The sequence below is a fragment of the Pelodiscus sinensis genome, chromosome 1 (genome assembly GCF_049634645.1).
Source record: "Pelodiscus sinensis isolate JC-2024 chromosome 1, ASM4963464v1, whole genome shotgun sequence".
NCBI lineage: Eukaryota > Metazoa > Chordata > Testudines > Trionychidae > Pelodiscus > Pelodiscus sinensis.
Genome location: NC_134711.1, coordinates 15,399,990 through 15,422,212, shown reverse-complemented (window position 1 = coordinate 15,422,212; position 22,223 = coordinate 15,399,990). Strand labels below are relative to the sequence as shown.

The 22,223-nt window shown below is 46.6% G+C and overlaps 1 protein-coding gene across 2 annotated transcripts in view; it reads right to left on the bottom strand.

Moving 5' to 3' along the window:
* Window positions 1-22,223, bottom strand: part of ELAPOR2 (endosome-lysosome associated apoptosis and autophagy regulator family member 2) — a 156,801-nt gene that overhangs the window by 1,464 nt on the left and 133,114 nt on the right. For both annotated transcript variants that reach the window (XM_075926150.1, XM_075926158.1), the window contains exons 19-21: window positions 11,953-12,079; window positions 10,089-10,267; window positions 9,011-9,176 (exon numbers count right to left, since the gene is read on the bottom strand). In XM_075926150.1, the coding sequence (XP_075782265.1) occupies window positions 9,011-9,176; window positions 10,089-10,267; window positions 11,953-12,079 (472 nt within the window). The remainder of the gene's footprint in view (window positions 1-9,010; window positions 9,177-10,088; window positions 10,268-11,952; window positions 12,080-22,223) is intronic.

Genomic DNA, 22,223 nt, shown 5'->3' with positions numbered 1-22,223 from the left:
TTTAATTCTGAACTAACTTTAACATTTCTAGATATAAAAATTCATAATCTTCAAAATTCCACTGTGAGGTAGAAAGGATAGAAAATAGTAGTGTCTGCTTTATAGGATTAAACTGATAGGCCCTTAGGTACATACACAAATGCACGGCAGTGACAGAGAAATCAAGGTTACGGATTTTATGACCGAATGACAAAGGAAGTATTATGCATTGCTGCACAAAAACACAAAACAATCCAGAGTGAGAGCAGATTGAGCAAAAAACCGAGAATGAGAAACTCCTGAAATCTAATCCCAACACTGACCCGAATTCCTTTGGTAGGCTTGACCCATTAGGCCTCCGTTCAACAGAACACTTACCATACTTAACAGGCGTTGACCTTTCTGCGCATGAATTGCCCCCTTTCCGAGGGCTACGTCTACACCAGTTTACCTCAGCACTAACCTATGGCACTTGGGGGTGTAAATAAGCCAACCTTGAACAACATACGCTACACTCATGTAAGTGCTCGTGTGCACAGCACTGTGTCACTGAGGTAGACCCAGCTGTTTGCGGAGCTGGTTTTATTATGCTGATGGGCAGTGCAGGTGCATTGACAGGACTGCACTGGTGCAGTTTTGTACTAGGGATGTAATTGTTTAACCAATTAACTGATACGTTTATGCTTATCAGTGATCAGCACTGGTTAAACTCCTCATAGGACTGCTGGCAGCCCAACGGGGCTGAGAGCACCGGCCGCCCCACAGGAGCTGCAGCAGCCCAATGGGTCCCAGAGCACGAGCCCCGTCAATGAGACCAGGAACCCTGGCAGTCCTGTGGGCCTGGGAGCACCTACAGGGGAGTCACACTAGTCCTGGCAGCCCTACAGGGCCAGGAGCTGCAGCAGCCCCAGAGTTAATGGTGCAACTGACAGAAATTTCTATCGGTTACATGGTTAATATTTCCCCCTCCCCATTTTTTACATCCCTACTCCATACATGTAGACATGCCCTAAGTCAGTGGTTTTCATAATTATGTCTCAGGCTCACCCAGGTAAACTGCTGGTGGGCCCATGACATTTTGTTTATCTAGGTGTCCTTAGACATGGTTCATCATTGCCAGACAATGGCACTCAGCTGGGCTGTGAGAAACCCAGGTGCAAACCTCTGCTCCGAATCTAGGTGAGAGCACTAGGCACCAGCCTGCAGAGCCAGTTTCGAGTCCAATTACTCCTGTGGGCACTGTTCCACAATGTACAAATATTTAAATATGCACTGGGTCAAAGAAAGAGCCTGCATCTGCAGCCCAGTGGTTAGGGAGCTTAGCTGAAATGCAGGTAACACAAATTCAAGTCCCTCTTGCAAAGGAAGCATTAAAAGAAAGATCTCCCACAGTCTGGGTGAGTGTCCTAATCACCAGGCTTGTCTATGACATGTCAGTCTCTTGTTTATGAACATCAAATGTTCCACATCAGAACGAAAACAAATCTCAAAACCTCAAAATATGTCCTGAAAAGGAATTGTTATTTTCTAGCCTTCCCTAAAATGTACCTCTCCAGAACATTGTGGATACACCCAAGTTGAGTCTCCTGCAGAGTATTGCACTGACAACACTGTAAATGATTGTAGCTGGTGCAAAGTGAAACACTGATGTAAAGGTGGCAAACTCTAAACAGATGAGGAAATACGTTTTCATTTTGTGTAGAGTGTGGATCTCATTGCCACAGGAGGCTACTGAGGCTAAGAACTCCAGGATACTGGACAGAGGAAAATATTGGCTGGTTTTGAGACTATTGGTGTGTAAAGGCTGAGAATCCCTGTAGCTACTTAAAGCTTTGTGACTCAACACACTGATGAAATTAAGCTTTCATAAGAGACTGAGCATTTATACGGCAGGCAAGAACATCCACAGCTGTACTAGTTAATACTAAAAAATATTTTGGAACGAGATGAATCTAAATTCACACTTTGGAGTTTAAAACCAATCTTTAACTATTATGACCTGATGCATGTGCAGGGTCAGACTTTTCCATAGCTGCACATTGGAGAGTTTCTTGCACATTCCTCTGTACAGGCAGTCCCCAACTTACGCGGATCCGACTTATGTCGGATCCGCACTTACGAACGGGGCTTTCTCGCCCCGGAGGTCGAGGTGGCGGATTGCTACCTGCGAGCTCCGGGGCGAGAAAGCCCCGTTCGTAAGCTGCTCCGGTGCCCCTGGTCTGCTGGAGACTGTCTCCAGCAGACCAGGGGCACCGGGCAGGTTCCCGCGCTTCTGAGGCTTTGCTAGAGCAAAGCCTCAGAAGCGCGGGAACCCGCCGCGGCTGCCGCTTCAGTCCCGGTGCCTGTGGTCTGCTGGGGACGGTCCCCAGCAGACCACAGGCACCGGGACTGAAGCGGCAGCCGCGGCGGGTTCCCGCGCTTCTAAGGCTTTGCCAGAGCCTCTGGTGCCCCTGGTCTGCTGGAGACTTTGCTCTGGCAAAGCCTCAGAAGCGCGGGGAACCGCTGCTGCTGCCGCTTCTGTCCCGGTGCCTGTGGTCTGCTGGGGACCGTCCCCAGCAGACCACAGGCACCGGGACTGAAGCGGCAGCCGCGGCGGGTCCCGCACCTCTGAGGCTTTGCCAGAGCAAAGCCTCAGAGGCGCGGCACCCCGCTGCGGCTCTGCTCCCCGTGTCCCTGGTCTGCTGGGGGGGGGAGGCGCAGCTAGTGTGCCCCCCCCCAGCAGACCAGGCTTTTGTTTTGGACCCTGGGGCAGAGCAGCTGGGGCGCTGCCAATTGGTCCTGCAGCGCCGCTCTGGGCACTACTGGACCAACCCAGCAGCACCCCAGCTGCTCTGCCCCAGGTCCTGAGTCAGCCGCTGCTGGTCAGTTTCAGCAGCGGCTGAATCAGGACGCCTGGGGCAGAGCAGATGGGGTGCTGCTGGGTTGGCCCAGTAGCACCAAGGAACAGTGCTACTGGAGCAACCCAGCAGCACCCCAGCTGCTCTGCCCCAGGTGTCCCCAAGTCAGCTTCTGCTGAAACTGACCAGCGCTGACTACAGGAAGCCCGAGGCAGAGTTGCTCTGCCCCGGGCTTCCTGGAATCAGCTGCTGATCAGTTTCAGCAGCAGCTAACTTGGGACCTGGGGTTCTTAAGTTGATTCTGTATGTAAGTCAGAACTGGCGGTCAGTTTCAGCAGCCGCTGAATCTGGACGCCAGTTCCGACTTACATACAGATTCAACTTAAGAACAAACCTACAGTCCCTATCTTGTACGTAACCCGGGGACTGCCTGTACTTAGTCTTTTCCAGCATAGAAATTCCTCCATTTGGTGTTGCCATTACAATAATACTGCAAATACAGTAAATATTTTCCTTTTTCACATTCAGGGCCAAGCTGTGCATGACTTAGCTATTCAAACACCTCAATAATGTCAAGAGAAGTTTTGGAACACTGAAAAGACATGCCCTAGGATCTGATAATCCTATTTTTAATATATTTCTGATTTTTTTCTCTCTCTTAGTTTATACATCTTTACATTGTCCTTGTCCCTTACATTTTTTCCCTCTCTCATCTGTTTTTTAAAAGACATTGTACTTCTCATCTTTTGCATTAATGAAATGTGTTGCCTATCAAATGTGTTTTGAGACACTATATCATCAATCCTCAAATCTGGATATAGGATGCAGATTTGAGCAAGCTAACGAGATCCTCAAGGCTGAGTTTGGCACCTCTGATTATCCAGAAGATGAAAAAAAGAAGTCAGAGATATCTGACAGGCTTATTTGAAAAGGTAATAATGAATATAGAAACCTGAGAAAAGAATAGTCTGAAAACATTGCACTGGTGTGCATGTGATCACTACTTTCAATATAAAGCACTAACCTTATTTTTAAAGTATGAAACCTATTTCTTCCATCAATTATTCCTCTTTTCTTCCAATCATTACAGGCCCAGGCCCAGAAACTTCCTCACCCACACATTTAAACTCATCAAGATTATTCATGCTAGTAAACACTACAGTTAGCAACAGAAGCGATCAAAATTTTTCTCTACACTCAGCAGGAGAGAGCTGATCGATTTCACAAAATCAGCACTTCTGAGTCATTTTCTTTTTTTGCAAGGGTCAAAATGGGGGAGAGGGGGACTTTTGGGGGAGAGCCAGAGGAAGGAGGAACACTTTGCTTTAAAAAAAAAATCATTTTTGAAATTGTTGAATTTTCAGTATGCTATATTTCCCTCCTCGTTTTTGTTCTTACCACTACAATACAATGAATTAGATCCAAATGTGGGGTCCTTTCTCCACTTTTTCATCTGGCCCTTCTAATTTTTCCAAAGTTGAAGATATGGGAAAATTTCATATGGAAAAAAATTTAAAATGGACAAAAAAGGGGGGGGGAAGATGTCCCTCCATGTCATTCATTCTGTCTCATTCACTGGCCAAAAGGAATATCTGAAACAAGAAGGGCAAAAAGCCCATCAATCTGAAAATTTGAAAATTGGGGTTTTGGTGAAGAACTGGAAAATTTTAAAAACAAAAAGCTTATGAAAATTGTCAGTTAAAAATGCAATTTTTCAGCAAAGGGCTGATCCACTTTGAAGAAGAAGAAGATATCTGTATAGCTTAACACTTAGAATTTCCCAACTCTCCCTCATCTTTGGCTTCTGTTTTTTGTTTTTGTGATTTTGGAGGGCGGGGTTGTTTGTTTTTGGCTTTATCTAATTTAGAGCCCTAGTCTGTAAACACTACAGATTACTTTTGTGCTCTCCCTTGCTATAGATGGGATTTCTCAGGGCAATAAATGCAACTCCAACCATTAGATGTGCATGTACAGATTGGTTCCCAAACTGTGGTCTGTGGACCTCCAGTGGTCCACAGAGCACTGGGAGATCAACTATGGAGAGCTGACTAGATAGTTGACACTTTCATAATGTTGATTTTCCATGTAAGCTGCTATGGAAGCCCCTGGGACGATGTTCAATCAGTGATGAGAGGTGACCTGTGTGAGCATGAAGGGAGAAGTGTTCATCAGACAAACTCTTTTCAGTCGTTCTCCATACTCTGAAGATCCGTGATATTAGTTCTTTGGGGAAGAGAGAATCCTGCAGCATTTTCTGTTGTGAGCAGTCCCATTGGCATTAATGGAGCCCTGTGGATCTATGATGTATGCGTTTGCAAGTTAGTTATTGTAGCCTCTATTTAAAATGGAATGAATAGTTCTGTGTTAAACTAGTGTCCATAGAGCAGGAGTGGGCAAAAGGGCCTCCGTGGGCCGGATCAGGCCTGCCACGCGGGTGGATCCAACCTGCGGAGGTCCTGCTGCTCCCCTGCCCCCAGGCCTATTACGGCCTGGGGGCAGGGGAGTGTGCGAAGCCATCTCTGCTCTGTCCCTGTCCTGCGAGCAGTGCACGGCGCTTGAAAGCATCGCGTGCTCCTGGAAGGGCGGAAGGAAGCTTCGCGCACTCCTCCACCCCCAGGCTCGAATTGGCCTGAGGGCGGGGAAGCAGCGTGGCATCCGCGGGTCGGACCCACCTCCGTGGGTCGGAGAAGCTTCATGTGCTCCCCCCGCCCCAGGCCTTAATTGAAGCTCGTGGGGAAGGCACAAGCCCTTTAAATAGAAGCAGCTGAAAGGGCTCGCAGCTCCCGGCCCCGCCGCTAACGTGTTGCCTAGGAGCTGGGGAGGCGAAAGCCCTTTAAAGTGCTTCTATTTAAAGGGCTTGTGCCTTCCCTGCAGCTGCTAAATAGAAGCAGTTGAAAGGGCTCACGCATCATGTTAGGGGGCGGGGATGGGAACTGCCACACGGGCCAGATAAAGAACCTAGGCAGGCCAGATCCAGCCTGCTGACAGGCTCTTGCCCAGCCCGGATATAAATTCTAAGGTGGTGGTTCCCAGCCTTTTTTATACCACGGACTAGCAAGCTCATTCAAACTATTGGTGGACCAGCACTGGAATATTTGCACATTCATTATGGTAATTAATGTATTTGTATATTTGCATATTCGTTGTGGTGATTATAAGAGGCCATGTGTTATTTTACATTGCATCTGTAGGCATACAATGCATGTCATTGTAACCATAGCCCATGGCATATGAGGCAAATCAAAGGAGGGGGGACATGGTTAAAAAGAATTTGAAAAACTGCTGCACACACACATTTTAAAAAAACAATAAAATAGTTGCTAATACTTGCTAAAGGGTATTCTCCAGTCCACACCTTTGGCCTCAACTGCACCAGAATTAAAGAGGAAGTGGTTAACAGGTCTGACAGTGTTGACACATTCAGCACATTAATATTTTTCTATGCACTTAATTATGCATAATAATGCATAATAATAATGCGTGTGCACGCTGGCTGGGAGCAGCTGGAGGCCAGGGGGAGGCTGCTGCCAAGCAGGGAAGGAGGAGAACGGGCTTGCAGGGGCAGCCGCTCCTTTTGTCAGACATGCATCTGACGAAGTGGGTCTTTGCCCACGAAAGCTTATGCTCCAACACTTTGGTTAGTCTATAAGGTGCCAGAGGACTCCTCGCCGCTTCTGCAGATTCAGACTAGACTGTACTGCTCCCAGCCCCCAGCCGAGGGGGAAGCTTGGAGCCTCCCCTCCCAAGCCAGATATAGTTGGTTGTAGTTCTTGCCACTTCCCCAACAGGTCCCCAAGAGCAGCTTGAGGAACAGGACATGTGGGAAGGAGTGCAGGCAAGGGCCAAGGACATAAGAAGTAGAGAATGACCCCCGTGAGAACAGTCCTTTAAAATGGAAAATGACAAGGAGGTAGCATGAGCTACAGACTCAAAAGAGCCATTTCACCATTGCATACTTTTGTATCCAAATGGTGAAATCCAGGAACTTTGGATACTAGTTCCTGATGGATTTCTAAATGGAATTTCTGTTCCTTGAGCAATTACGCAAGCGGGGAACAGAGAATGGACAAGTAGCCCTCTACCACATCTGTCTGGTCCCTTGAACACCATGGTGTGCGGCATAGTGGCAACCATGACTCTTCTAGGTGATCTGTTGTTATAAAGTTACTACGTCTTTAATATGATTTAATTTGCATTTTTTATCATTTCAACTGATATCATCAGTGTTTGGCCTTTTTATTTTTATTAATTTAAATGTCCATGGCTGTGAAAAATTATCATTTTAAGCAATTTTTTATTCTTATTGATTTAAATGTTCACAGATGCAGGAAATCTGGGGATCAGACAATGGGAAGAGTCGGACAATAATTTACTGACGGTAGGCACTGAGATTCAAAAAGCTAAAGCTTTATAACCATTAAAACACAAATTGTTAACATCATGTGGGGGCAAAATATTCTAAGTGAATATCCATAAATCCAACTCTAATAAGCTGTCAAGTAGTATTTGTCTTACTTTGCCGATCTCTACATTCCAGTCCAATCATTGGAAATATTTTTGTTCATTTGTGTGTGAATAATGAACTTGAGGTTTATCAACATTTATTAATAAAAATCACATTCTTCTAAGTCTAAGTACTATACTTCCTTACCTTCCTGCCTGTTTGGCTTATCTCTGCTAAAAGCATTTCCTCCGATGAGATAAACAGACAATTTCTCAGTTCTGCTGCATATCAGCTTACAATTGTGTGTGGCTATTACTAGAAAGATAACCCCCTAACCATCAGGGCAAAGTTGGTGGTACAGTACATAATGCTGAACCAGCATGATATTTATAGCTGGCATAGTGTACCAGGAAGAGAGGCAGCCGAATGTATGCTGCTGGATGGTCCATGCTGACAGTACCCAGCCCTTCCACATAGGGTCTCCTCTGTCTGTACAGCAGCCAGCCCCGCCAGGAGACAGGGTGGAGGGGTGGGGTTGGGGGGCGGGGTGGCAATGCCGGAGGAGCTGCAGGCCTGGGACCACCCAGTGTCCCCACGTTCTGCTCCTTTCCCTGCTCTGGTTCCTGGATCCTGAGAACTGCAGCAGGAAAAGGAGCAGAATCCCCAGCCCTGCCCCCTGACCTTGCAGAGAGCTGCATCTGCTCAGGCTCCCTGCGCTGTGGGATAGGGCTGGGAGCATTACAGGCACTGGAGGAGCTGCCAGTGTCCTCCCTTCCCCACTGCTGTTCCCAGGTGGCCGGGGTGGCCGCCCTTCACGCGGCGCTTGGCCCCAGTCAAGCACCACAGCCACTCTCCACGTGGCACTTGGTCCCAGCCAAGCACCGCAGCCGCCCTCCACTCAGCCCCGTCAGCTGGGTGCTGAAACTGCTGCAGACCAGCAGTTGGGAACTGCTATTCTAAGGGATCTCATGAACTCTCTAATGCTATGTTCATACTCACATACTCAAAGAGATCAGAGTTTGATGGATCTTGTAACAAGCAGTAATCAATAGAAGAGGAGTGGTTCCTCTTGGGGTTGTCACAAAGCCGTCTTCCCGTAGGGTCTTCCCACCAATCCATTCAAGGCACCCCCTGTTATCTTGATGTTCTGACCAAACCTAACACTTAATGCATATGCATGAAGGTTCCAACTTCCTTTTCCTTTTCTGTTCTTCCACACCTCATCGGCTTTGGGGTTTCCTGCTTTTCACAGGTTGTTCTTTTAGCTGCCTTATTCTAATTAGCATTTATGTATGCAAATCTGTCTCCATAGTGACCTGCGATCAGGTACCTTGTGCTCCAGATGGACATGTTGAGGTCTCTTTTTCCAGAGCATCACCTATTAGCACATTCTTAACAGTAATCTTGAAACCTTACTGCCAAAAAGTCATTCTTAGGTCACCCATTTGTGTCAAGTCTCCTTTTAAGACTGAGTCCTAGTGTGGCTAAGCTGAAATCTTCTAGCCTGTAGGCCTTAGATTGCTTCCTTACATTACTGGTATTGCTAATGCACACGTATCACTCCTAGGTACATGTCAGATTTATATTCTTATAAGCCTCTCCTACTTCTATCTATTCATCACACATTGATTATATATGAAATAACATAACCACCACAATAACACAATTATATAATAAAATTAGCTAATTAGCCACATTAAACGAACAGTACTACATCAGTGTCCATAAAAATAATAATATTAATGCTCACCTTTGTGGCCAAGGACTTGAGCTTTCCCAGCAATGACTGTTTATTTGAATATACTATTTCCTCTTCATTATCTTCTCCTTCCATTATAGCACAGCTGTCAGCAGCTGGAAGCTCACACTCCTTTGAATTAGCTGTCATCACTAATTTGGAATATTTATACTCCAACCTAAAGGTACAAACATGGACAGTTATTTTTTAATACCTCGTGCTCTAGCTGCAATAGGTAAAGTGGTCAGAACAGCATCTGCAGCTATTCTGTAGGGTTATTTGTTAGGCGTTCTTTGAGAATTAGAAGTTGTATTTTAAGAATCAGAAGTATAAAAGCATTTCCTGTTTTCCAGACTAGAACAGAAAAAATTCTGTCCCACGAAGTTTTTAAATCAAAGACTTTTTTTTAGACTTTTTCGAAAATATATGCTCAAGAGAAAGCAGAAACCATTAGCATGATTCAGGAATCAGTGGGCAGAATTCTGTGGCTTGTATTATACAAGAGGTCAGACTACATGGTCATAATGGTCCATTTTGGTTTTGATATCTATGAATTTAACAAATCGCTATTGCTTTTTGACCTTAAGCCAACCTATGTCAGGGGTTAGGAGGACACTTCTCAGGGGTATCTTGCACCTTCCTCTGCAGCATCTTTTATGGTCTCCATTGGAGACAGGAAATTGGGCTAAGTGGACAACTCAAGTAACCAGGTATGGCATTTCCAACACTGTATTAGGGTTTGAATTCAAACCCAGTGGAATCTTCGGGAGTCTTTCATAGAATCATAGGGTTGAAAGAAACCTCAGGAGGTCATTGAGTTCAATCCCCTGCCCAAAGCAGGACCACCCCCAACTAAATCATCCCAGCCAGGGTTTTATCAAACCGGACTTAAAAACCTCTAGGGATGGAGATTCAACCACCTCCCTAGGTCACACATTCCAGTGCTTCATCACCTTTCTAGTGAAATAGTTTTTCCTAATATCCAACCTAGACCTCTCTCACTGCAACTTGACTTTCCAGTGACTTCACAGAGCTCTGGATCAGGCTTTTGATTCATTTTGGTATGTCACTTGAAATGCACAAAACTCACTTCTGATTTTTCTTCCAGAAGTAGCAGGTTAAGGCTACGAGCAGAACAGCTGTGAATGCACCAACACCCGCTCCTACTTTTAACCAAAAGTCCATAGTTTCACAGGTGTTGACTCTTTTCTCAGGCAAGGGAATCCCTTTAATGCACTGCTTTGGCTCATTCCAGACATACAAGGTTTCCTTAAAAAAACAAAAGGAGAGAGAAAACAGAAAAGTGAAGAGAAGGTAGAGAATGTTCATGGACATTTTGAGATAGTGAAATTATAAGAGAAGTGATGTGGTATTTACTTTTTAAAAAATCTATTTTTGACCTATTAGGGACAGAATCTCCACTGGGTTTTGCACCTTTTCTCCCTGCACTGGGAGGATGTATACTGGGTGTAAATGCCAGGGAGAACTCCCTGCTGGCACAAGGATATCTCTGCCAGGTCTCTGCCTGTGGAGTCCCCTCATTCAGCACTGAACAAGAGATGTTGAGTGCGGGAGTGGTGTAATTGGGCTGTGACATTCAGCACCCTACCCCGTGAAGCAATTTAGCATATGTCTACATTGCAATCAGAGGTGTGATTGCACCCCAGATTGGCATATCCAGGCTAGTTCTTATGTAGTTCTAATCTAGCTTCCTCTCTAAAAATAGCAGTGAAGATGATGCAAACCCACATTGCAGAAAGAGTACCAGGACCATCCTTACAAATTACAGGGCCATACACAACTGCAGCACCTTCACCATGCAGTTTCTGCCAGGGACCTGGGGCTTCCTTCTCCTCACTCATGTGGCTTCTGCTGGGGACCTGGGGCTCAAGGCTTCCCTACTACCCCGCCCCTGCTTTTCTCACTCTACCCTCATGTAACTTCCAGTGAGGCCTGTGGGCTTCCCTGGAGCAGAGCGGAGCTGCAGAGACTAGGGGCTCCTCTCTGCCACCAGCCTGGAAGCAAGGAGGCATCACTAGCTGGCTGCTGCTGGCCAAGAAAAAGGACCATGTGGGGAAGGGGAGAAGGGACAGGGAGAAGCCCTGACAATGAACAGGACAGAGCATCCGTGGAGAGGAGCCAGAGTAGAACTAGCAAGAGGCATATCCTCAGGCATACAAGAACACATGGTGCCCTGCATTTTCAAGTGCCCTATGCAGCCACATATTTCATGCATGTCTAGGAATGGCCCTGAAGGGTTCGTACCCTGGATTCTGGTCCAACTGACTAGTCCATGCTGCTGTGTCTTATGTGCGAGCTACTAGAGCTAGTGCAGCTATACCTACAAGAGCTGGAATCACACCTCCGATTGCAGTGTAGACATACTCACAGAGCAGTGTGGTAGCTACTTCACTCTACACAGGGGCTTGGGACAGCCCTGATAATTAAGGATTTTAACGGGCTCACCAACACCCCAACCCCTTGCTCCTGCACAGACATGAGTTCTTGTGAAGGGCAGAATATAGCCCATGTCTCCAAAATGTCTTGGCCTAGTAACCTGAGATTTAAAGGTAGAAATAATTTTGGGATGAGACTGACTGCATTCCCCCCATGTCATGGCTGCAGGCACAGGGACAGAAGAAAGAATGTGCGCTCCTCACACAGGCTAGCAGAGATTGGGATGAACAGAGGGGGGAATGGGCACCACTTGCCTCTGACATGGGGGTCAGCATAGCAGGTCTGGAATGGGGAAGGCTAGTGGCAGATAACTTCTCCCAGGAGTACAGAAGGTATAGGGAATGAATTGTGAATCTTTCCCTGATCTGCTCTTGGAGCAGTGCAACTACATGATGTGCAGACACCACCTAGCCCTGTAGCTCTCATACAGGCAATTTAACAGCACCCCCGACCCCACACAGCTCGTCTCATTTGACTCAAAGGCATCAGCCCTCTACCTGAAATCCTTTTTTGCAAGCTCCCTCAATCTCATGGTAGTCATGCTCTGTGCACAAAGGGCAAGCCTCTGCACTTTCCCACAAGAAGTAGAAGATGCATCCATCACAGGTACCAGCGGGGCATGTGCTAGAAGAAAAGCAAAATTTGTTAGGTTGCATACCAGAGAAGGGAGAACTGGTCTGGATTCTAAGCCTCCAGCCTACTGCTAATAATAATTATGATAAATCCATTGATTTATCTTTTCCAAAATAAACCAAAAAAACCCAGAGAGTTTTCAATCAGTGATTTCAATAATTCATTCAACATTTCCAAAATAAACCAAAAAAGCTGAGGGAAAGAGTTCTCAATCAGTGAAATATCTTGCTTCAAGTGTAAAAAGTGTTAGTCTTGCAAAATTTCTGGCAATAAAAGTCCAGGTACAACTGATACTATAGTAAGGAGAAAGAGGATATAAACTTCTATAGACTAGAAGCAGGCAATGAAGGCACTGAAGTTAATCCAGATTTGCACCAATGTGAGGTGAAAATCTGAGCCATATTAAACTCGGAAAATATGTTCTAGTATCCTTTAAAAGCACTTTCTAAGATGACGTTACATCAATTTCTGATTTCATAACTGTGTTTTATAAATCTCCCTTGTACATAAGGGTGTCTTTCTGATGTTGTCCAATCAATGAATTATAGAAATTAAACAATTATGTTTTATGAATTGAGCTATATTGCCATGTACTGTAATACACCAAAGGCCAATTTTTCAAAAGTGGTCAATGATTTGAAGTGTCTCAAGTTGGACATGCCAAAATTGAGCCAACCTAAATCAGGATCCACCTTTGAAAATTGTGATTTGAGCATTTTTCACTTTGTGTCTCTCTGCCTGCTTCACCTAAATGAAAGCTGTCTGTAATTTATGTAGATGTCACTGTTCTGTAAAGACAAATGAATTTGCATAAACTGTCAAAATTACAGCTATATTTCATCCACATAATTTATACATCTGTCACTAAGTGGCAAGGTAATACAGATATCCGCTCTAGTGACTCAGATACAGAATACATTTGCAGAATACATTTTGTATGTGAGGGAAGCTGAGAAACAAAATTTAGCAGGCTGTATTCATCCTTTATATAACTCTAATCATTTCACTGGCAAATGTCTAGAATTATAGAATCATAGAATCATAGGACTGGAAGGGACCTCGAGAGGTCATCGAGTCCAGCCCCCCGCCCTCAAGGCAGGAGCAAGCTCCGTCTACACCATCCCTGACAGATGTCTATCTAACCTGTTCTTAAATATCTCCAGAGAGGGAGATTCCACCACCTCCCTTGGCAATTTATTCCAATATTTGACCACCCTGACAGTTAGGAATTTTTTCCTAATGTCCAATCTAAACCTCCCCTGCTGCACTTTCAGCCCATTACTCCTTGTGCTGTCCTCAGAAACCAAGAGGAACAAATTTTCTCCTTCCTCCTTGTGACACCCTTTTAGATATTTGAAAACCGCTATCATGTCCCCCCTTAATCTTCTTTTTTCCAAACTAAACAAGCCCAGTTCATGAAGCCTGGCTTCATAGGTCATGTTCTCTAGACCTTTAATCATTCTTGTCGCTCTTCTCTGTACCCTTTCCAATTTCTCCACATCTTTCTTGAAATGTGGCGCCCAGAACTGGACACAGTACTCCAGCTGAGGCCTAACTAGTGCAGAGTAGAGCGGCAGAATGACTTCACGAGTTTTGCTTACAACACACCTGTTGATACAACCTAGAATCATATTTGCTTTTTTTGCAACAGCATCACACTGACGACTCATATTCAACTTGTGGTCCACTATGACCCCTAGATCCCTTTCTGCCATGCTCCTTCCTAGACAGTCGCTTCCCATCTTGTATGTATGGAACTGATTGTTCCTTCCTAAGTGGAGCACTTGGCATTTCTCTTTATTAAACCTCATCCTGTTTACCTCTGACCATTTCTCTAACTTGCTAAGGTCATTTTGAATTATGTCCCTATCCTCCAAAGAAGTTGCAACCCCACCCAGTTTGGTATCATCTGCAAACTTAATAAGCGTACTCTCTATCCCAATATCTACATCATTGATGAAGATATTGAACAGTACGGGTCCCAAAACAGACCCTTGAGGAACTCCACTTGTTATCCCTTTCCAGCAGGATTTAGAACCGTTAACAACAACTCTCTGACTACGGTTATCCAGCCAATTATGCACCCACCTTATCGTGGCCCTATCTAAGTTATATTTGCCTAGTTTATCAATAAGAATATCATGCGAGACCGTATCAAATGCCTTACTAAAGTCTAGGTATATGACATCCACCGCTTCTCCCTTATCCACAAGGCTCGTTATCTTATCAAAGAAAGCTATCAGATTAGTTTGGCATGACTTGTTCTTCACAAACCCATGCTGGCTATTCCCTATCACTTTATTACCTTCCAAGTGTTTGCATTTGATTTCCTTAATTACCTGCTCCATTATCTTCCCTGGGACAGACGTTAAACTGACCGGTCTATAGTTTCCTGGGTTGTTCTTATTCCCCTTTTTATAGATGGGCACAATATTTGCCCTTTTCCAGTCTTCTGGAATCTCCCCTGTCTGCCATGATTTTTCAAAGATCATAGCTAAAGGCTCAGATACCTCCTCTATCAGCTCCTTGAGTATCCTGGGATGCATTTCATCAGGAGGAATGCTATAAATTATTAGAAAAAAATGCAATATGTTTATTATTGGAGGAATGCTATAAATTATTATATATTTATATTATAGGAGAAATGCTATAAATTATTAGAAAAAAATGCAATATGTTTGGGAAGAGTTCATCTCTGGCAAAACCCACTGGCAGCAAAAAGGGGTGGCAGACCTGTGCTAGTCCCTGGGGTACCTCGATTGGGGGAGATTTTGTCCCAATCTATTTTTCTAGTAATATCTAGCATTTCCCCTGCAGTTACAGATATTTGTGTGAATGAGAAACAGGACCCCAGGTTTCTATTAATGTTGTGGGTAACCCCACCATTGCTGCCACCGCAAAACCAGAAGCCCATTTCTTTTTCTTATTCAAGATGTTCAGGCAAAAACTCTTATTACTGTAATTACAGATGCTCTTTCTATATGCTCTGAACTGATAGGGAAACATTCCTGGACAAGAGCCTTGAGTGACTGCAAGGAAGTAGTTGCTATTTCAGTACACTAAGGGGATTGTTAACCATGCTTAGATCAGGTCTACACTACCAGATTACTACAGGATTCTTAAGAAGAGAAAAAAAATGAATCCTATTATAATTATCACTTTTAGTATATGGAAAAGTTCCTATAGAAAATCCAGCTAGAGGCCTCACCTCTCTCCATCTCTGCTCTGCCCTCTTCCTGCCCTTGCCCCACACCACCCCTGCTCTGATTCTTGCTCTGCCCCCTGCTCTACCCCCGCCCCACCTCTTCCCCCAATCAAGGTACCCCGGGGACTAGCACAGGTCTGCCACCCCCAAATACTCAATGGCATTTGGGGTGGAGGAAACGGAGCCAAGCAGCCCCAGTTGTTTTGCTCCCCTGGCCATGTGGCTCCACTTCCTGCCAGGGAGTGCAGGGGCTGTCCTGCCACCTTGCTCTGCTTCCTCCCACTGCTGCCAGTAAGTGCAAGGGGGCCGGACCCTCCTGCAAGGCCAGCTCCCATCCCCTGCTAGTCCTCCTTCCGGCTAGCCCCTCCTGCCCTCAGCATTTGGATGACCCCTTGGGCCCCCCCACACCCCCCCCCCTCTCTCTCTCTCTCTCTCACACACACACACACACACACACACACACACACACACACATCACCCCTACAGCTGCTGCAATTGTGATGCTTTGGGTGATTTCCTCTGTAAGTGGCAGACACACTATATAATAGCTAATTAGCAGAAGGATGTTTCCCAGCCTACTGAACAGGTAACAGCTTCTCCACAAACCTGAGAAGTCTAAATAGCCCCATTTAATGATCAATTAGTGGAAGAGAACACTATTTGCACCTCCATGACACTTGCTCAGTTGTTGTTAACGGCAGGTAGATTGGATCTAATGTTGACAGTAACTGGGTCTATTCAACAGTGAAAAATATGCAATTGGTTCATTAAATCTGGATCAGGCTCGCCACAGTAAAACTGATTTAAGAGAGATCTGTAATGTCCCCCTGAAACTGGTCTCACATTTCTGACCTAGCATTAATAAAATCCAGAGAGCTAGAGAACCAACCTCACTTGCCTTGATATAACTAATTCAGAACACAGCCTCTGGATCATGAGGGGCAACACGTGGAAGGAAAACAAAGGGGGCATCAGCTAAACAGGGCATGTGAGCTCCCCATGTGACTCCCTACCCCAGGGCCCTGCATTCTACCTGTCCATCCCTTCCCCATCCCACGTTACCTGGGGAGGGGAGGGGGGCTCTGTCCCATGCAGCCAGCAGTGTCCCCTCCCCGGCAGTGTAGCCAGAGGCTGCTTGGGAGAGTGCAGCCTCTGCACTGCTGCACCAGACTGCATGGCCAGAAGGGGAGAGGATCTGGCTTCACCGCCTCTTTCCTTCCCAGCTCTGGCCCCAGCAGCCACGCTGGTGCACCGCATGGCTGTACTGCCCCCTCCCCCAGCCCTGTCCTCTGGCAGAGCTGCACAGACCCCAAGAGACACAGCTGCGTGGAGGGGCTGCTGCTGCACCAGAGGAACTGCCACGCTTCATTCACCAGTGCCGTTAATGTGCCCGGCCAGGCATCTAGAGAGGGGCATGTGACTCTCTCTGCCTCTCCCCACCTTCATCTCTCAGGAGCACTGGTAGGCCTGTTTCCCATGTTCCTTTCATCTCACACCCTGGCTAACCCAACAAGAAACTACAATGAAGGCATTGCTTATGTAGACATTTTGTTACAGGTACAGACATTTACTTTGATACTAAATACTCTGCTTGGACTGTTATTGGATTACGATCTTCTTCAGTCAGTCCCAGGTGAGGGGAATCATACATCTGAGCACCTCGCTATCTTTAATGTATTTATCTTCTCAACACCCGTGTGAGTTAGAAAAGTGCCACATTGTATAGCTGGGGAACTGAGACACACAGAGGCTAAGTCACACAGGAAGACCATGACAAAGTAATGAGGAGTCCTGTGGCACCTTAGAAACTAACAGATTTACTAGGGCTAAACTTTTGTGAGTAAAACCCACTTCCTCAGATGAATTGGAATGGAAGTTACAGAAGCAGGAGTATATATAAGGAAGAAGTTTCTTGTATTAAGGAAGCTAGTCAAGTCAAGGTAGAAGTGCTCATTCACAGCATTGGTGTGGAGAGGTGAATATACAGAGAGGGGAAATTGCCTTTGTAATGCATCAATCAGTGGAGATGCTTATTTAATCCTAAATTGATAGTGTTGAATTTGCAAATGAATTCCAGTTCAGATGTCTCTCTTTGTAACCAATTTTCAAAATTCTTCTGTAGAAGGCTGGCTACTTTAAAATCCATCACTGAATGCCCAGGGAGGTTAAAGTGTTCCCCTACAGGTTTATGCGTGTTACCATTCCTGATATCTGATTTGTTTTGTTTTATCCTTTGGCATAGAGACTGTCTGGTTTGCCCAACATACATTGATGGCACTTGATGTCATAGATCACATTAGTGGATATGCAGTTGTATGAGCCCCTGATCTTGTGACTTCTGTGGTTAGGTTCTGTGATGGTGTCACTTGTATAGATATGTGGACAGAGTTGACAATGGGGTTTGTCGCAGGGATAGGTTCCTGAGTATGTGTTTCTGTGGTATGATGTGTGGCTGATGATGAGTTATTTGTTTTAGGTTGGGGGGGCTGCCTGTAGGCTAAGACCAACCTGTCTCCTAGAGTCTGTGAGCATGAGGGATCTTTTTCCAGGATTGTATGTACAGGCAGTCCCCGACTTACGTGGATCCGACTTACGTCGGATCCCTAGATACGAACGGGGTGAGGCAACTCCCGCACATGCGCAGCAGCATTCCCGGGGCTCGCTCACCTGGGTCCTAGGATCCTCCTCCTCCTCGGGCCGGCTCCGACTGGGGTCCCGCAGAGCTGCCGGGCAGAGGAAAAGTGCCTCCCCACGCCCGCTGCCCCCCCCCACCCCCCTGCCAGCAACAGGCTGCCCCCTCCCCTGAGCAACAGGCTGCCGAACAGACAAAAGCAGCCTCTCTGCCCCTCCTCCCCTCTATACATGCCGGCTCCCGGAGCGCAGCAGCGTCCCCGGGGCTCGCTCACCTGGGTCCTAGAATCCACCTCCTCCTCCTCTTCGGCCGGCTCCAACTGGCCTCTGCCTGCAGCAGCTGGCCACAGGGACAGAGATCCCGCAGAGCTGCCGGGCAGAGGAAAAGTGCCTCCCCACGCCTGCTGCCCCCCCCCCCCCCGCGGCCTCGCATCCTGCACGCCTCCCCCCTCCCCCCCTGCCAGCAACAGGCTGCCCCCTCCCCTGAGCAACAGGCTGCGGAACAGCAGACAAAAGCAGCCTCTCCGCCCCTCCTCCCCCTATACATGCTGGGCTCCCTGGGCAAACAAAGACTCCACCAAAACAAACAAAGTGCTGGCCTCATTGTGTTAGCAAAAAAAGGACCCTCCTCCTAGAACCCTGGGTGGTGTGTGGAAATAAAGCTATTAGCTCAAAGCATGGTGCAGAGCTGTTTGGTATTTGATGAGTTACTCCTTTAGTCCTGAGTTTGTCACAGGGAAATCTTCTGAACAGGGGAACAGACAGCAAAACAAACATTAGAGGGGAGTTAACCTTTCCCTATGCTATCCAAAACTAAAAAAAATGTTTGGCTAGAGTTTCCCCTACAATATGTACCAGTTCCGACTTACATACAAATTCAACTTAAGAACAAACCTACAGTCCCTATCTTGTACGTAACCCGGGGACTGCCTGTAGTTTGTCAATGATGCACTGGATGAGTTTTAGCTTGGGGCTGTAGGTAATAATCAGTGGTGTTCTGTGATTTACCTTGTTGGGCTTGTCATGAAGCAGGTGACTTCAGGGTACTCGTCTAGCTCTATCAATCTGTTTCTTCATTTTCTCAAGTGGGTATTTAAGTTTTAAGAATATATGATATAAGCCCTGTAGGTGTTGGTCTCTGTCTGAGGGACTGGAGCACATACAGTTGTATCTTAAGGCTTGGCTGTATACAGTGGATTGTGTGATGTGTCCTGGATGGAAGCTAGAGGTATGTAGGTAAGAATAAAGGTCAGTAGGTTTCCAGTATAGGGTGGTGTTTATGTGACCATCATTTATTTGTACTGTAGTGTCCAGGAAGTGGCAATGGAACTAAGGTCTCCTGAATTCCAAGCTAGTACCCCAAGCTCTGCATCATCCTTCCTATCTTCTTCATCATCATCATCTTCTTTTCTTCCATAAATTGAGGAGATGGCCTGTACAAACATACAATGTAGTGGTCCAGCTGAGAGGGGTTAAAGGAGACTAGAGACTAGAGGGGTTAAAGAAGACTAGACTGCACATAACCCAGCCAATCAGGGATAGGCTTATTAGGAGCCAATCCGAAGACAGCTTGCTGGGGCAACCCTGCTATAAAAGGCAGCTCAGCAGAGCAGAGATGAGTCTCTCCCTGAGAAACGAGTAGGACTAGCTGCTGAGGGAAGCACTCTGAACAGAGCAGTGTTGGGCAGGGCAACAGTGCAGCGAGAGCTCTGGCCACTGCCAGACAGAAGGCCTTGACATAAGGGTGGAGTGAGTTCAGGGCTACAGGGAAGTGGCACAGGGAAGGCAGGTAGTAAAGGGGCACAGAGGAGGGCAGTAAGAGGCTGCCACTCAAGGGTTCTGGTCCTGGGACCCAGAGTAATGGGCAGGCCTGTACCACTGCTTTTTCCCCCACTAGCCGCTGAAGAGAGTGACCAAGCAAAGGACTGCAGCTTGTCCCTGAGGGAGGGGATAGATTTGAGACTGCAGTTCACCACTGTAGCGCAGGGCCGGACTGAGCTGCTGGTACTCCCAGAAGGGGAGAGAATGGAGTGGTGGGCACTGCTGGAGGCTGTGTCCTGAAGCAGACACTGCGGTCCAAGGAGTGACGCAGCTCCGGAACCAGAGGGTGGAAGTAGGGACATGAACAAAGGGCAAGACACGAGCCAAGGCTGTGCACTCAAGCTGCACAGAGCTAATTCCCAGACTGACTGGCAGAAGGCGCTGCAGCAGTGAGTCCAATCCACTACAGGTAGCGGGTTCAAAACAAACAAAAGGAAGTTTTTCTTCACACAGCGCACGGTTGGCCTACGGAACCCCTTGCCAAAGGAGGTTGTGAAGACCAAGATATTAACAGGGTTCAAGAAAAAACTAGATAAATTCATGGAGGTTAGGTCCATCAATGGCTGTTAGCTAGAATGGCCAGGAATGGTGCCCCTAGCCTCTATCAGAGGCTGGGAATGGGTGACAGGAGATAGATTTCTTGATGATTTCCTGTTCTGTTTATTCCCTCTGGGGCATCTGGCATTGGCCACTGTTGGAAGACAGGATACTATGCTAGATGGTCTTTTGGTCTGACCTAGTCTGGCCCTTCTTATGTTCTTATTACATATGAGCTTTGCATTTTGCCTGAAGGTGAACAGAACTTTTTGATCTCTGATCATTATATATGCAAGGGCCTGGGAGCTCCTGAGGAGTGAGGAAGCAGACCTGGGAGAAAGAAGTGTTTGGGGAGAAATCCTGTTACTGTTTCTTTAACAGGCCCAGGACCAGGAGAATGGTAGAGGGGGTGGGCAAAGCTCTCCTCTCCCCCAAACAGTTGGGGATGAGCTGAGAGACAGAGTCCAACATAAATGCAACATCCTCTCTCTCAGGACCAGGAAAATGCAAGGAACTGCCAGTAGGTAAAAGCTGGCCTGCTGAGCAGCCTAAGGCCAAGGGATCTGCTGAGAAAGAAGCTGTAAAAGCCTTATAGCGGGTTAGTGCACCACTCAGTTCCAGGAAGGAGGGCTGAGGATCTTTGCTTAAGAAGGACAAGATGATCTGACCAACAGAACCCAGCTCCAGAAGGAGAGTGGGAGACCGTTTAAGGAGAGAGTGAGGGTATGTCTACACTGCCACCCTAGTTCAAACTAGGGTGGCTAATGTAGGCATTCGAAGTTGCAAATTTAAATATCCCGGGCTTCATTTGCATCTTACCGGGCGCCGCCATTTTTAAATCCCCGTTAGTGCGGACTCCGTGCCCGCGGCGACACGCGGCACGGAGTAGGTAGTTCGAATTAGGCTCTCTAATTCGAACTACCGGTATGAGGTGTACCAGTAGTTCGAATTAGGGAGCCTAATTCGAACTACCTACTCCATGCCGCGTGTCGCCGCGGTCACGGAGTCCACACTAACGGGGATTTAAAAATGGCGGCGCCCGGCAAGATGCAAATGAAGCCTGGGATATTTAAATCCCGGGCTTCATTTGCAACTTCGAATGCCTACATTAGCCACCCTAGTTCGAACTAGGGTGGCAGTATAGACATACCCTGAGGGATTAATTAATACAACCCCATTCCAGAGAGCTAGGGACTCCTGCTTAAGGAAAATCTGAAGAGGAGTAATCCAAAGCCATCATTCAGAAACAGAGACCATTTCTCCTGCAGGGAAAAATCACAGGGTTAGAAGGGTGACCGCTCGGGTCACCAAGGCTAAACCCCTGCCAAGAGGCAGGCTTTGTTGTGTCTAGACCAGTGGTTCCCAAACTTTTCAGCATCAATCCCCCTTTTTGATTTTTGAGAAACCCTCATGGCCCTCCGTTACCCCCAGCAGCCAAACTTGTTGAACAAAAAAAAAAAAAAAAAAAAAAAAAAAAAAAAAAAAGGAATGGACCCGGCTGAAAAACAGCAGAACTTAGAGGGGAGGCCATGCGCCCTCTGGAATTTCTGCACGCCCCCCCAGTTTGGGAATCCATGGTCAGCCTCTTGCTGAAATCTTCCAATGATGGAGCTGCCATAACCTATCTGGGCATCTGCTCCATTGTCCTACTGTTCTGACAATTAGGAAGTCTTTCCTCAGATTTAATCTAAATCTGCAGTAGTTTTGAACCCACTGCTGTTTTGCCATGAAGGAGGATGCCTGAGGGAGCGCATGGCCTAAGTGTTTCCGAGTAAGAGCCTATTTATGCTTATGGCTGTGATTAATAAACAAGGCCCTGGAACAAAGGGGGCACTTAGATTAAAAAAAAAACTTTGTATGGGCTTGTTTATAACCCAAGTGAATGGAACTCAGGTTGGACTGACCTGTGGCCCCATGCCTGGGTTGACCTCCATGCTATTG